General features: G+C 39.3%; 1 protein-coding gene across 1 annotated transcript in view; it reads right to left on the bottom strand.

Annotated features, from left to right (window-relative positions):
- The window catches only part of LOC145722009 (VPS10 domain-containing receptor SorCS1-like), a 65,480-nt gene extending 52,202 nt beyond the window's left edge, over positions 1 to 13,278 (bottom strand). Inside the window, exons 1-2 of the mRNA XM_081823070.1 lie at positions 13,235 to 13,278; positions 11,271 to 11,370 (exon numbers count right to left, since the gene is read on the bottom strand). Coding sequence (XP_081679196.1) covers positions 11,271 to 11,370; positions 13,235 to 13,278 — 144 coding nt within the window. The remainder of the gene's footprint in view (positions 1 to 11,270; positions 11,371 to 13,234) is intronic.
- Positions 13,279 to 17,461: the final 4,183 nt, after the last annotated feature.

Genomic DNA, 17,461 nt, shown 5'->3' with positions numbered 1-17,461 from the left:
TCTGAATACAAGGCCATGTTTGTTTCCCCAAACTAGCACATCTTAATTTGCTGGTTGGCCAGAAATAGCAATCTTTTTATGATGAGCATCTGTGATCTCATACAAACTACTTCCAGCACTAAACACCCTGATCTCAAAATTTATTACAGAAAGGAACTTAAGTTTGCCTAAAAGCCTACCATCCTCACATTGTGCGGGTAACACATACAATGTGACATGTAGAGAGAGGGCTTGGCGCCTGGCTTCCCCCAAGCTGGGACTTTGGTCTCTGTCAGCTTGCCATGGAGCAGGCCCAGCCATGCTTCGGGCAGAATGGCCCTGCAATTTGCCACAAATCACCACCACAGAGTGACTGGAGAACTCTGTTGATATGTGAATGTGGAATAAACCTGTAGGCAATATCCCAAATTTTGCTTAATTATACTATTTATTTAAGGTTTTCATTTGTGTTGACACAAAATGCAATTAACTGAAAACTGTCAATGGACAACTGAAAAGTTGTCCACTCTGATGGTCTGCTTCTTTTTCTTCCCAGAAGCACGCATTTCCATTTGTAGGTCACTCTCTTGTTTGGGGAACAAAAATAAGAAGATGGCACTAAAAAGAAGGCATCCTACCAGTTACACTGGGCAGTGAGCCAGAATTACAGGAAGCACTGCAGGGGTGAATAGCAATAGATTTTAATTGGTGCCTAGGGGTAAAGGTCAGCTCTCTTGGAACAATGGGCATCTATGGTGGTAACTGACTGAGCCCTCGGTGGGAGTTTGTAAATGTCAGTAACACACTTCCAAATGGAAGCACAAAGGGCTTGGGCCCAAGGAACAAAGACAGCGTTAGCCAGCGGAGAAAATACGTAAGTCTGCTGGCTAAATAAGGCATTAATAAAGCGTAAGGGGCAGAGACCCACAAACATACCACGTAACATAAATTCAAATTAGACTGCTTTCAATACAGACAAGTGCCTTCCTATGATCCAACATCTTTTTCCTCAGCTCAAGTTCATTTTTTGTTTTTGTTTTTCCTCTGGAATTCAAACACTACAATTACTTAGGTCAAGCGGGATGGGTTTAGCTCCTAAAGCTACATCCATCCTAGTGAAATTTGTGTTTGGTCAATGAGAGAGCATCAGCATTGGCTAAGAAGCTGTAGCCGTTTTCTCTTTCAGGAGAATGTGGATCCCTTTGAGAAAGTAGCAGTAGGGGAAACAATGAATTGCTAGTCATTGGAATACCAGACGCTCCCCCACACCCTCTGCAAATGCTACACTGTTTCTCTTGCCGCTGCTTTGACTCTATACTCCTCATTCTGTGTGTCATCCCTGATATTCACCTATTGCCCTAATAATCTGGGCTCTCTCCTAAGCATTCAACAAATTTAAAGAAACTATATTTTCTTTTTTTTTTTTTTTAAGATTTTATTTATTTATTTGAGACAGAGAGAATGAGAGAGAGAGAGAGCACCTGAGAGGGGATAGGGTCAGAGGACGAAGCAGACTCCCCGCCGAGCAGGGAGCCCGATGCGGGACTCGATCCAGGGACTCCAGGATCATGACCTGAGCCGAAGGCAGTCGCTTAACCAACTGAGCCACCCAGGCGCCCGAAACTATATTTTCATAATCAACAATTAGGATAAGCAAAGGAGACTTTAAGGAGCACTTTTAGAATGCAAAAGAGTAAGATGTGTAATATATATTATCAAATTATTAAGATTTCAGGAAATGAAAGGTGTAGTGCCTGCAACAGGGTAAACCTACGCTCATCTCTATCTACCTCCTTCTCTCTTCAATTTCCATTTTTGCAGACAGCGCCCTGTTTTATGTGCGTTTGCATCTCTACCACCTCGCACTAAATAATGTTGGTTCAACTAAATTATGTTTTTCTGCTGTGAATGTCATGACCCTGTGTCATACCAGTCTGCTTCACTGAGCAATTTAAGCCCCTCTCATGCTGTTTTCCTGACTATCCAGACTACATTCCTCTCTAAACTCTTAGAGCCTTTGTCATCTCTACCATGCAGTCCATCATCTTCTGTCTTGCACTGTTCTTTAATTGTATCCCCGCAGCAGGATGGTAAACTCCTTAAGGGCAATGTAAGGGTCACACTTTTTTTTTTTTTAAACAGTCACTGATGAGCTTTCAAAGAACTGGGCACAAGCCAAGTGTTCAATAAAATGCGTCAATTGACTTCTTAAAATTGTACCTCCAAATCTCATCAGTAGTTCTGAATGACCAGTAGTTAAGACAAATGCTGACTATATCAGTATCAATCAACTGTAATAAGGTAACATTTACTTTTATTAATTAAATCTTAATAATGTCACACTGCCCACTTACTGATTTCATAAGCAAGACAGAAAAAAAGTTTGTAACAATCTATTGTTATATAAAAAGTTTATAACAATCTATTATTACTATTTTAGAATTATAATGCAAATGGGTCATGAAGGCATTTTTGGGGGTCTAACTAGCACAACCAGATATAAATGAAAATTAGCATGTTTTAAGAGTCAAAATAGGCACATGCTTATTCATTTAATATTTGCAAATCAATCAAAGTTATGTATGCACTGTGGTCTATGAGTGCTGGTTTCTCACTACACATACACTGAAAGACAGTTTTCATCTTCTTTTTCCCTTCTCCTTTGACGAATATTTGCTTCTCTATGAAGCCTTCATTGAATCCCCAAAGATAGAGTTCTATGTACACAGCTATTATGATACATAAGTTCTATACTGTAGTTGACTGTTTTATACATTCATCTCCTCTACCAGACTGCGCAATCCTTAAAAGAAAGGACAATGTCTCATATTTTTATTCTACTTCCTAGTTCTTAAAAAGATCTGGCACAAAACAGACATTTAATAATTTTGGTTGGGTTGACAAATGACAGCATAAGGCAATGCCAAGTCATCTGAAAGAGATAATAGTGGTAACAATGAGACTAACATTTATCTAATGCTTGCTATGTGTCAGGCACTGTTCTTTGCTTGTTTTGATTCTTTTCATAACTACCTTATGATATTGACACAATCATTCTGTTTTATTTTGGACATGAGGAAACTGTATCATGAAGAGGTTAATAACACACAAACCAACAAATAAAACCTGTCTAAAGGCATACAACTAGTATATGGCTTGGCTGGAATTTAAAGCCAGGCAGACTGGCTCCAGGGTCCATTATATGAACCACTACACCACAACTTATGACTCCACCAGGCAAAAATGCACAATGACCACCTTCAAATGACAAAGCGTAGCTCCACAGTGATTGCAAATAGGTGCTGAGCTGGTACACCTGACAAGTGCAGAAATTACAAGGTGTACACGTAAATAGAAGAAGCCATTATGCAGAGGGTTGGGGAGTAGCTAGGAGAGATGGCATTAAAAGGACAAAAGTTCATTAAGTTGCAGGCAGCAGCAGTGATATTTGAATCTGCTGCTGGGGAGCTGGGGAGCCTTGATCGAGGCCTGCTACTCCCCCACACTTGAGTCATAATTGTGTTTTCCTTTCTGGCAAAACCAATTTCGGCCACAGCCATCAACATCCTTTACCCCTCTGAAAGCACCGAGGAAGAACAGAGAGATAAGGGTAAATTGTACTCCCTCTGAAAGCCCTAATAAGTTCCCGGTAAATGAGCTCTCCTCTCCCTGAGAGATCTCAAGAGATTCTTAATCTATTGTAGAAAATATTTTTGATTTTATTATTATTTTTTTTCTACCTTATGAGCTCACCATGCTCTTTGCATTAGCTTTCTCTCATCACTACTTTGTTACTTAAAATGCTTTGTAGTAATCTCCGCCATCTTCTCTCTTGGCTTAGTATTTGTGCCCTTTCCTCCTGTACCCCTTCTTCTCTTATCTGTGAGAGACTGTGTATTCAGATGTTTTGCTTTTCTCCATTCTTTATTTTTTGGACTCATCCAGCTCATCCTCTTCTCCACTACAAGCATGCTCATTCCTGGGTGGCAGATGCTGTCAATCAAGGCAATACTTAGTATTCTAGTCCCCAGACACACACACACACACACACACACACACACACACACACACAGCCCCAAGCAGCCAGAAGAAGAGATTTCTCTTTCCCAGTCTCCAAAATGTATATTCCATAGTGCAAGCCTTTTCACCCATGAAGATCTAAGCCCATCTTATTGCCTACAAATGATAGTATTTTGTTCTGGAAAAGTTATTTTAAGTAGCTGACTTGGAAGGTTATGGAATGAGAAGTATGTTAGCAGTTAGGGACTCAGTAAACTGGGAGATGGGTGCCTCGAGACAAAACCATCAAAAGAAGATTCGGTCAGGAGAAAGGTCAGGTCAGAAGAAGGAATGTTTACATGGAAGCGATTTAGCCCCTGAGGCTGGTGGTATTCTCTTAATTTCTCCGGTGGGGGAAGGGGGGTGGTTTTATTAAAGATTCATCGACATTGACTTTGTTTTTCCTGACAGCACCAAGAGAAAGCTTGAGGCAGATCTGATATATTGGAGAGAAACATTCCCACCCTAGTAAATATGGCAATTTCCTGTGGCGGCCAGCATTCACTCCATCCATCCTGAGAGCGGCTCGGGCTATTCACTAGAAACAAATGTTCTAGATACAGTATGTCAAACACCGGATGATGGAAACCTCTGAGAAGCCACAGGGAGTATGCTGGAAGCAAACAGACCAGAATGTTGAAAAGACCTCCAACCATTTTCCACAGCAGAGCGTAACTTGGAACCAACCTGAAATAATGCATTTGACCTTCATAAAAGGGTAATGGATGGGCATTTAACACTAGGCCAGCCAGACTTCAGAGAATACAAGTTCTAATAAGAACAGATGATGAGGCAAAAATAAATTAAAAAATAGGCAGGTAGATAACTAAATTAAAAAAAAAAAAACTGCTCCCCAAAGAAGTTTGAGCAGGTAGTCAATTGTGCATATGTGAAGAATGATCAGCCTCTGATTCAGGCTTCATTTCCTTTTTGAAAACTTCTGTTCACCTGGCCAGAGAGGTAACCTACCTTTTCAGACCCAGTCAGTGGTATAAGAAACATGCAGTTTCTGGACCAGTCTTACTTCATAATATCTGGAGACCAACTCAGACTATATTTATCCTGATTAGCTTCATTTGTTAAAAAAGAATAAAACCAAAAGGCAGAGTTCTAAATTTGTTCCCATTTTGATAAATATCACCTGATGTCAACCAGAAAGCATTATCTATACTTAGAAAAAGTTGATCTGTGGATCTATCACCTTTCTACCTACCCATTTGTCTAGCTAGCTACGTGCATATTTTTTAAACATAATTGTGACTAATAAACTCTGAATTTTAAGAGCAACATCCTGTAAAGTTGATCTTCATACAGATACAACTTTTTAATCAGCAATTCACAATTAATATTTAATGTATTAGATGCTGACATATGATAGACACAACATCTTACAAATGAGGAATGGCAAATTTGTAATGTTAATTATGCAAGAAGTTTCTTTCCAACAAAAAAGTACTTAGCACTACTTAACACCACATGGAATAAAGCTGTAATTTACTACTTAACTGGATCAGTTCTGGGAAACTTGGTATATTATAAACCTGCTATTTTTTTTTCTTAGACACAGATGAGATTCAATAAAAATCAACTATACTAACATAATGTGCTAAATTCGAAGTTTGTGGTTTTATTCACATTTATTTATTCATGAATGTTATCCCAGGTGCTTTGATTTATATAAAATTGAACAAGGTACATGGTTGTTCCAGGTATAGTTTAGTATACAGAGGGAGGATGGCCTAGCTCAGTATTTTTCCCCAACGGTGTTCCGTGGAGCCCAGAAGTCCCAGAGGGCTCTCCAGGACCACCCTGAGGTAGTGGGGGGGTGTGCTAGTGGGCCTTGCTCCTGGCACTTTGCCCGTTTCAAACAGAGCACTTTGCACTTACTATTCGGCAGCTTGTTTGAAACCCAATGGTTTGGATGACTGTTGGAAAATTACCCAGAGGAAAAAAATGTACGTGCGGCATGTTTTTTTGGATTTGATTTTCTTTTGGAATGCTCGAAAAGAGAACAGAACAGAGCCTGATGGACTGAACCAGTATCCACACTCAACCGTACCGAAGAAGGATCAAAGGAGATGATCTCTTCCTTTAGCCATCATTGCCCAGGTTAAGTGTAGGGAAGTTTGGAAAATGGCACTTCCACTATGTCTCAGAGTTCATGCACTTCTTTATGAATGAAATAGATGTTATTTTTAAAAGATTAGAGGCAAATGCATGATCTTGTGTACAAAGGGACAGATGAAAGAGTTAGGGTGGAATGAGCAACTGCGGAGTATCTGCCAAGGGAAATGTCATGTACCCCCTTTGATGTATTATACAATACACTGGTTCCCCTTGGCCTCGCCAGATAATGTCGAGTGAGTGCTATGCAAAGTCCTGGCATTTTAAATATTAATCATGCTCCTTTTGGCTAGAAAAGATAAAATTATACATTTTGGCCTAGAAATGACTAAAATCTATAGGGATTTTTACTATCCTTATTTATTCACTTGAAAGAATTAATTTCATAATTAGAGAAAATAAATGAGTCAAAGCTGGTGTTACAATGTACTTTGCTTTTCAATTTCCAGCCTAGGAGCCCCACACTCAACCAAGCTCAGGTGAAATCCTCAGCCATGTGTTGGAGACCTACCATACCCCCAGACACTATGCTTGGCCTGTTACAGCATAGGAAGCTGAAGAAGGTGCTTTATCCCCTCTGGGGCCTCTCATTCTAAATGGAGCATTAGACAGGGTCAAAACTGACTCATCAGGAGTGAGAGAAAAGTGCTAGAAACAAGAAGTAGATGCCTGGAAAATTGGAGGGAGTGAGAATATCTGACTAATGGAATTGATTACATTTTGTGGAATAGAGGGCATTTGAGGTTCACGTTAAAGGTCTAATGATCTCAGCTCTTCTTTCACCAGTTGCCTGTAACCTCAGGCAAGTCACTAAACTCTAAGGACTCAGGTGCCTTATCTGTTAAATGAAAAAGCAGAATCTGAATACCTCTGACATCTTTTAGGTTCTGATTCAATGATTCCATATTTTTCCTAAGAGAAGTTGGCAGCTGCTATCAACAATACCTTTTTTCTGTCCCCAAAAGTCACCTGCATGAAATATATATATATATATATTTCCTCTCCCGAGGAGATGACAAGAGGAATTAAGCATGCCCTGGATATAAAGAGAAGAGGCAAAGAGTCAATAATCAAACGCTTATTTAGAAAGTGCCATATACAGTAAGGTAATTAAAACCTAAACATCTGGAGAAAATGCAAACAGTGTTTAATGCTGGCATGTACCGAGGGACCTGCAAAAATGATCAATGCGTCTGAGGAGCTGGGGGCCTATTTATAGGATGAAAGTCTTGGAAGCCTCTCTCAGCAGGAATAGTATTAATTAAGTGGTGATAACACAGAAAGGAGAAGAAACTGGGGTATGGAGGGGCACAGGAAATATAAAGAGCAAATACTCTCTAGGGTTCTTCTTTGCTGAGAACACAAGGCATGGAGGGTACAAGGATGTAACAATGAAATGAAGTGGATGCTCCAAGTTTAAAAACAAAACACTTTTTTTTTTCTTTTCTCCCCCAGTGTATTCCACTTGGGATTTTGTATTCTTTAATCCTTGAAGATGTTATAGCACACCTCGTGAAGAGAGAGCAGCTAAGGTTGATTGGGGGTGAGAGGAAAGGTATTGCTGACAGATACACTCATAGTATCAAGAAGTTTTCTTTTTAGGCAGACTACAAATAAACTCAGTGAGAATTTAAGATTGAGACTAAGATTTCAGCACTGATTTTGTTTTTCTTTGTTACATTTATATTAGTTCTTTCCATCACGATCCTCCACATCCCAGCTGCTCATTCCAGGTGCATGTTAAATCATCCTTTCTCATAGAAGATTGTATGTATGTAGCCAATAAAGCACTGCTGACGCCAACGAGCCTTGGGATTTATCATGGACTGGGTTGGGGAGTGGTCTCCTTTGGAGACATGGTGACAGATAGCTACCCTGCCTCTCCTCTGGGGAGAGGATTGACTTATGCTTGTTCTTGGAGGCCTACCTCATCTATCAGAGGCCAGGTGCAGGGCTCTGCTGAAAGAGGGTATGTATGAGCTAGGATAATCCTGGGAATAGGCTTTCTATGTCTCTTAGTCAAGATTTCCTAGACTGACCTACAATGAGATTACAGTTTTTACTGTAACAGACATATCCAAGGAAAGCTGCTGTCATTTACAGCAGGCTTGCGAAGAAACAGCCAATGGATGATCATTAATTTAAACTGTAAATAAGGGCCAGTTTTGTTCTGGACTCTGATCCCAGTAATGCCCCTAACAAGCTGTCTGCAAAGCCAGGGCATGATGCCCGCTGTTGGGAACACGTTGATTGAAGAACCGAGCTTGTCCTCACAAGCAGCTAAAAATAGCAATAAGCATGTGAAGGCAAAACAGGTTTCTGGGAAGGCAAGGCAGTTTCCCTGATGTCAGTTTTATTCCAGTTGCTCCCACTGATGTGAAAAGCAGAGAGACATATCTGGTACAAAAGATGTTAACTTGCTAGATAGCACCCTAGGGACAGAAAAGAATTAATACAACCCTAGAAAGGGAGCCTGCCTTTTCACTGGAGGATGCACAAGTCTTAGGAGAATTGCAGTGAACTTGAGTGCCTTTGTCCTGTATAATTAAGAGAGCCTGATATCTCTTTCTTTTTTCTTCTTCTTTTTTGCTTTTTCTTTCTTTCTTTCTTTTCTTTTACATAAACTCTCATTGATTGGGGGCAAATATACTCACACTTTAAAATGTTGTATAGGTACTATCTCTTTGGTTCAAGTAAGTCCCTTTGGGGGCAGAAAGTACATATTTCATGGTGATAAATTCACCTCATAAGTAGAAAAACTATACACAAATATACTGCTATGTCACCTTTATTGATTTTTGCACCATTGTAAAGACCTTCATCGTCCTCCAATATTTCTTAAGTCTATCAGCATCTCAGAAAGTGACCCTGAAGGCCTCATTTATCTGTACAAGAAAAGATCCCGCCGCTTAGATTCACCCATAAACACTGTGATTTAAACAGCTCAGGTCCGCCTCTGTTTCTGGAAGGCAAAAGGCCCAGAAAAAGCTGTTCTCTAATAGTCATGGACAAGGACTTCTCTTTCTGTGGAGATAGGGTCTGCCAAGCTTTAATCTTCACCAAATGCCACGGCCAGTGACTTTTCAAAGTCTTGCAGATGACTACAGACTAAGTATGCAGGGCCATGGTGCTGGTACCCTGGCGTGAATGGGTTAGAAGATGGGGCTCCTTGCTGTGTTCCCTCTAAGCTTTCCTGCCCATCTTAGGAGCTGCTTTTGGACTTGAGAGTCTCACGTTTCAAGCTCTGCTCCTGCAAACCATCTTGGAGTCACATATTCTGCTGCTACAGAAAATCCTATGCTCACTATTCACTATTTGGCATCTTACTTTTTTTTTTTTTTATCATATTCCTCTCTAACACCATCAATAAAACAAAGACTATCACTAACTTAGAACAATTCTAAGAACAATTTTAAGGTCTCTTCCAGCTGTAAATTCCTTCGTTTTTGTATCTATCACTTTACAAATGGGAAAATGTAAATGTCTCACACAAAGTCATCTGTTAGGTGGAAGCAGAGTCAAAGGACCTTTCAATGACAAAAAAGTCATATTGCATTTATGACTAGGATACAGGACCTTTGAGGGTGGAATGCTGACTTATTTCTCTTTGTATCCTATGATACCTACAGATTGTTGATTTGTTAAATGAAATTTACTGAAAATGTGAAACTAGAGGAAAAAATCAATATGGAATTTAAGAATTGATTCAAAGCTAACAAACATAACTAAATCGCATTATAAAACTAAAGGGTATAAGTTCAGCTCTTCCATTTAGGACTCTAAACAGCAGGTCAAATTGTTTAAATGTAATTGCTGATGATGGGCCAGTAATTAGTCAGTAAGGGGAAGACAGGAATGTATCAGCTTGTATCTCTACATTTGTGAGGTTGACATTATCGAGCTATTCTGTCTAATACTGGGGCCCATCAGCCACAGGTGGCTATTTACATTTAAGTTAATTATCGTTAAACTAGATTTAAAATCCAGTTCTTCAGTCATATCAGGGGTGAGATGAAAGCTTGCACCTTTGGGAATCACCTAGTGCTTTGGATGTGCAGCCAGAGTTAAGGAATGACCATTCAGAGATGTTCTCATCCACCTCCCAGAGTTCAGGTAACAAAATGAAATACCTACCCAAGATCACTAACAGTAACTACTGACAGATCTGAATGGAGAACCTGGATATCACTGCTACTGTCGTAAAAGAACACGACTTAGTACATACTAATGAACAACACTTTTTCCTGATGGATACTGTGATTTCATGCAATTCACACAACACTTAGAAACTGTATGTCAGAATTCAGAATCTGACAATGCAAGTTTATAAAAACTGAAGAACGGATGTAGTGACACTCTTCTCCTAAGACAAGCAAGTCTTTCTCATTTAAAAGCAAATATTGCCTTCCTTGAGAAAATAATATTTCTCTCTGAAGAGGAGATAAACCCTCTTACCAGGAGCAGTATAATACAGCAGAAATAGTATGACTGCCAACCAAGAGACCTGAATCCTAGTTCCAACTGCACCCATAACTCTGCAAAGAGGCAAAGCATTACCTTTCACCTTTCTCATCTATAAAATGAGGTTGCAGCATATGATGATCTCCAAGGTTCCTTCCAGCAGTGTCTCCATCCCGACATTTGTGTGCAGGCTGAATAAACCTTATAAATGAGATATCCAATGTGCACCAGGAGGACACGTTCATCCCAATTCTAGTTAATCTATTTACTCATGTCAAGGGAAAACAGGGAGACTTCAGATGAAAACCCCACCTTTTCCTCCATCTTGTCAAGGCTCATTCTGATTCTTGTGACCGACTAGTCCGAGCTTTTACAAGACAGCATCCACTCAAGGAGACCCATTCCTAGGAGCTGCCTTTCGGAAATGGTAATGATATACCTACCTCTCACCCTCCCACGTTCACAGCTGTTGCCCTGAGAATTATGAGGTTTCAGACATTTTACCACCTTAACCTCCATCATCAACTCGTCTTTACATCTCTAATCCCAGCTTGACCGTAATGGATTTTTATGTAGCTAGAGAGGTTGGCCCACCAAGACAGAAGTCACATCATGAATAAGCAGCATGCTGAATATACATGTCTTACCTTACGCTTGTTGGTGGGACACACGTAGAGATAGCTTAGAATTGTTTTCAAACCAACTTTATCATTCAGCTTCTCATAAGTGGTTCCATAATCAGTTGACCTATAATTCAAAAGGAGAATTAATGAGGACAGGAGTATACGTCATTTGCCTGCTTGTCAGTACAATGCATGTTTTACATAGTAGCATGGCTCTCGGGAAGTTTCTAGATGATTCATGTAGTATATAATGATGCTTAATTATGTACACAGTAGCATCATGTGAGTGGTTAACATTTGCATTTAAATTGAATTGGTAAAAATTAAAACTCCATCTCTTTACTGCTCCTTAATGTACCTACACTGCATAAAGAATGTGGTTAAGTTTAAAAGATTAAGAGATGAGGGTGTCTCTTGAATTGACCACAAAAATAAAGAGTTTTTATGTAGATTTGACATTTTCAAACTTTTGCTTTATCTTTGGCACAGTGGAAAAGCAGGTTCTCCTGATTTATCTACAAACTGCGTTTCCTTTCATGAGTCATAGAATATATGGTGGGTCAGTCCCTTCAAAGGTCATTCAGTCTTTTCCTATTATTTAAGAGTAAGAAAACATCTTAATAATAAGGAAATTTCACAGCCTTACTCAGTGGCCTTTTCTGGTGTTAAGCAACCTGGAGTTGGGAGGACATTACTTCTTGGCACTGACCTATCTTTTTTGGAGATTCTCTCATCTTTATCTAGCCCTTGGTTAATAACTTATTAATTCTGACTGAATCAATAGACTTTAATCACCATCTCTATCAAAGTTTATTACATATTTCAGAATTGTAATCTCATTAGATCATCATTACAACCATGTGCAGGAGGAAATATTATCTGTATTTAAAGAAAGTAGTTGACAGAACCTAAGTGACCTATTCAAAGAAAACAACTGATAAATTGCCAGCTAACATTTGAATCCAGGTGTTCTGATCCTAAGCCCTGTGTTACTTACTCTATACCACAGTTTTTCCATTGATTTTGTTTGTTTCAATTTAAAGGAAACATACAATTTCCTCTTAGCCTTCTTTTTACATATATGAGATCCCAATTCATCCATTCATTCATTTACATCTGTAGAACTCCTAAAATGTACCAGACTCTGTGCTATGTACCAGGATACAACACATTGCCCCCACTCTCAAAAATCTCACAGCTTTATTTGATAGGCAGAAATATAAGGCTATAATGTGTTTAGTCCAATGCTATAGATAGGAATTAACAAGGCTTAGACATTAAAGTTGGTTTAAACAGAAATAAAAAATGTAACCATTTTAATTCATTCCTGATAGTGATAAAAGTATAAATTCCTACAGGCCATGGAGACTACTAGAAGTCTGTGTTAACAACCTCATCACCATGCATTAAGAAGCTACCCTGGACCAGGGACTGGAGCAAGAAAGCTGCATAATTTATGATCCTGCAATTAAGGGATTAAGAATTTAATCTGGCTGGAGGAGATCCAGGGCATTTTTCCCCCTAAAATTTGTGTGTGTGTATGTGTATTTATATTAATTAATTATATTATAAATTAAATAATCAATTATATATAATTAGATAATAGTCAACACTTTATAGAATTTAGGTGACTTTGCAAATCAGAGAAGATTGGGGTATTATGTAAAGTTTCTTGAAGAACTATTGCACTTGAAAATGGAAAATGGGTAGGATTTTAGGAAAGGGAAGTAATCAGAGCAGAGCATCATGAACTAGAGGGCACCTTGTGTTACCCAAATATATAACTGGTTTTCTTCTGGACCAGCCTGCGCTCTATCCCAATCCAACAAACAGTGGTTTGATAGCCAAGAATATTTGAAGAGCATTCAAAACTTTCACAGATCTTATCCATAAACCACAAATTTCTTTAGATCCTCCTTCCATATTCATCTTTTTCCCCCCTCAAACTCATGCTGATGTGAAATTTCCTCCAGATCTCTAAGAAATACCTGAGACTTCTTTCTTCACTCAGTTGGATCTTGGTGTTTGACATATTTTTCCCCCACTCCTAGGTCAACGTCCCCTCCTTCCTAAGACTTGCTTGTCTCCAAAATTTCACTAGCCTTTCTCTAGCTCCTTTCATCAGATAACTTTTTCTAATCTTTATTCTAAACAATACTCACAAGTTCAAGAACCAACAAATAGATGCCAAAACCTACTGGGGGCGGGTGGTGGTAGCGGGAGGAGGACAGGGTGAGCAAATACGGCTCCCCTGGCATATGCTGCCCGGCCACAGGTGGACGTCAGCAGGACTCTGTTGGCGATGAGAGAATGGTTTAATTTTCCTAGTGGGATAATAGGAATGGAGGCTAGAGAAGTAGGAACCAGTCTAGAGGGGGGCAATAATTAGTTTCTTATCATTTCTATCAACTTATCCTTGAGCTATTTAATGAATATGTTTACATTAAAAAAGTATACTCTACAAGGGCAAATGAGGATGACTCCATGAGGATTCTACATGGACTCACTCTCATTTGTATGTGTGTAGTGTGTGTGTGTTTAGCTGAAATCTCAATGTGACAGGATGACAACAGAGTGACCAGCTCAGACATACATTAGTAACTTTCTTTTCAGAGAGCTTACAGTATGTCATTGGATACTTTCCCTTTATTATAACATCACCAGTCCAGATCCTTCAAGGTGTCTGCCACCATTGTTTAATGCTGTCTCTTGCCCCTTGATTTTTCAAAGCTCAGCAACTGAATCAAAATTTAATTCTCAATTCCAGCAGAGCTACGTGTTTAAACATTATGGCATTGTAACAATTAACAGAGAGAGAAAAAATTATGCATTTCCACATGCCCAAAACAGCACAGACTAGCAGTTGTTCAAAGTTGTCCCACAAAATTAGAATTAGATAGTGCTACATGCATCATGGGTAATACTAACAGCCAGGATACATTGATTCAAGGGTACAGAAGTGAAAATATTTAATATTTGCAGACCAGTTGGTAAATAGTTACTGCGCTAAGTTCTCCGAGTAGCACTTCTGCCAGTCTTACCCCATGGCCTCTCCCTTGGAGACCTCCTAGATTTCCTCACAGTCCAGCAACCAAAAGATTGAAGGTGGGCACAGCAGAGGTCCTCAAGAAATTTGCTCAGCACTAAGAGGAGCACCTGCTCTGATTGGTTAGTGCCTATGCCAATCAGCCTGAGCCCCAGTGGAGGAGACAGTGACCTTGGAGAAGGCACTGCACCCTGGAAAGCAATTCCCAGGGCCCATCTGCAAACTCCCCTTCCCAGCTAACAGATGCTTCCAGTTATGCTTGCATGGTCAATGGTGGGAACTGCAGCCCCCCTAGGGATCTGGGCTCTGAAAGAGCAGATGAGAGACAGACAGTTGAGCCAATGTATTGGCTGTTAAATATTTTAAGTATCATCCCTAGGTATGGGGGAGAGGAGAGTAATCTGAGATCAAAAAACGTTAGGAAATGCTTGATAAGGCAAAATTTAATGTTCCTTTACTTGAGAACTTATAAATTTTATTCTTCTCAAATACATACATAAATCTTTTTATTTTAATATATGCTGTGAACCTCCTAAACGCATATTCCATGAAGCATTTTCCAAAACATATTTGACTATAGGGTTCATTCTTGAGGGCTATCTAATTAAATTACTGTTCTGAGCAACATACTTTGGAAAAGCATATCAAAAACAAAAACAAAGGCACAAGAAATATTATGAATCTCTGTTTTATAAGAAAAGGGGAACAATAAAAATAGTTAAAACAAATCAAATTTGCAAAGAGAATTGCCCACCTATGCTAACCATAAAATGACTACTGTTGTCAAGGCAAAAAAAAAAAAAAAAAAAAAAGTAGTCTTAAAAAGATATGTAGCACACAGAAATGTATTTAAGATGCAATATAAACAGCCTTGAATTCTCAACTTGTACCATTTTTTAAAACATTCCAGAACAAACATTTTTTTTCAGGTTTTGTTTCTAAGTTGACTTATATACAGATGGAAAACAGGGTTTTTGTCAACATCTATGCTGTGTAAGAAAAAGCTGAAAGCTTTAAAAAAAAGCACATTCCAGTAAATATACAAGTGATTAAATCAAGGTGCTCAGGTTTTTGCTTTTGATCCTTAATCCTTACACTACCTTTTTGCAAACATATCTTAAATAGTGACTGTTAGAACATTTGAAAGTATGTCTTTATTCAAGTATTTACTATATTCATAGAGCTGAAACGAGTTGCCCTGATGGATGGAGAAACACGTTCAATGTATGGCACCACCCACCTTCCAAGACCTTGTGCTCTCTTTCAGAGGGCAGTGTCCCGTCACACGCAAATAAGGATCAATACAGAGCACGACTAGTTTCCACAGGGAGTGGCAGAAAGAAAACAGGATTGCATTTCCTCTGCTATAATCATACACCATCAAATGAGATAATAAATAACCACAGAATCATTTGTAAACTACATTAATCCATAAAAAGTACTTAACACAATGACTGGCATGTAATAGCAATCTCTAAATGACAGTGTGTGTTTATTTATTTTGTCACTAATTTTTTTCTTGATTATTTTTGGTATCCTTTAACCATCACTTACTAAAACCCACAACATGAACCCTTAAGAAGAATTTGAATCACAGAAAATAATTTAGATTTAGCTTTTTTAGAAGAGCAAATATTCGTGAAGTTACTACCATTTTTAAATGTAACCAAATCTAGTCTATCATATTTTAAAGGATATGAGTGCCAGTAGCTTTGCATGGGGTTTGAATTAGAGAAGAAAGGATAAGAACTGGAATTGGAGAGTGAATGATTCTACACTCTGCTTCTATAATAAGTGTGCCAGGATTTCCTGAAGGAACTATTATGCTTAGGAAACCTAACAGATAATAAAAATGAATGTTTATCAGGGTGCTTACAATGTGGTCTAAGCCCTTCACATGCAGAAGCCCATAGATGGGCACTGATATTAATCACAGGTTATAGACAAGGAGGAACCAGGAGTATAAACGAGGCCACAGAATTTGGAAGACGCAGTCCTCACGCAGGCGTCCACTCGAGAGCCTTCATCCTTAACCCCATGCTGCATTGCCTCTCTCAAAAGCCACAAGAGGAAAAGGAAATATAACTACAAAATCTAGTTCAGCATTTCTTTATAAAAGGAATATGAACTCAAACTGTTTGAAGTTTTACATGGTGTAGACCAAAAGCTGGCTTTTCTTCATACCAGGTAAAGGGACAGGGGGCCTGCCAGAGAGAATCCATCTTGAGAATACTATAAGCAGAAACTGTTACAATAGGTTAAGGAGAAGAGAAAGTAGGTCTTTCATCTGGTCCACTCTAGCTCCTAGAAAGGCTAGAAATATGGAAAAAGTGGGTCAACTTGTGAATTATCTGATGACGTCTTGTGAAGATTATCAAGACGTCAAAGCTTCACAGAAAGAGGAAGTACTTGAAGTCAAGCAGAACCAGACACAGGCTCTCAACCAGCTGGGTAACCAGTCCATTCCCTGATGTCCTCAACAAATCAACTTCAGACGTGCTTTTTTATCTACTAAGTTGGTGACGTAATAGATGCCCAACTCTTAATTCCTCTGCCTTTTCTGCCTGCCCCCCACCCCAGCCCACTCCAGCCTTGCTATTCCATGTGTCTAGAAAGTTCTTTCTCCAGATGGCCTCCTCATTTCTTTCTGAACATTGGTCATCCTGTATGAAATAGCAACTTTCCCACGCCTCCAGCACACTCCATCCTCCTTAGCCTCTTCTATTTTCTCTATGCATAGTATTTACCCCCATCTGATAGATTTCTACTTTTTTTTTTTTTTTTTTAATTTTCTGTCTTTCCCTCTCTGGAATGAAAGCTCCATGAGAGTAGAGTAGAAAAGATGTCTGTTTTGCCCGCCGCTGTCTTCCTCACTCTCAGAAGAGTGTCCCAGACACGGCAGGCACTCACAATTTGTTCTTCACTGACTGGCTGACTCGATGGAACCTTGCTCTTCTTGTATGGCCAGCTGGATATCTACTAAGCCAAAATGAAGAAGCCTTTATCATCCGGCAGGGACTCCTACAGTCCTTGCTCCTAGCAGATTCAATCAGCCGTGTGGGGTGAAGTGGGACCAGGGTGGGGAGCATGTCTTATGCTCCTCTACTTTTAATCGAGAAACCCCTGCCTGGCATCTTAGACGACTCTAAGTGCCATAAGGGCAGTGGAC

Source organism: Leptonychotes weddellii, chromosome 6 (assembly GCF_054177405.1).
Source record: "Leptonychotes weddellii isolate Sample4059 chromosome 6, ASM5417740v2, whole genome shotgun sequence".
Classification (NCBI taxonomy): Eukaryota; Metazoa; Chordata; class Mammalia; order Carnivora; family Phocidae; genus Leptonychotes; species Leptonychotes weddellii.
This window is presented reverse-complemented; position numbering and strand designations above follow the sequence as displayed.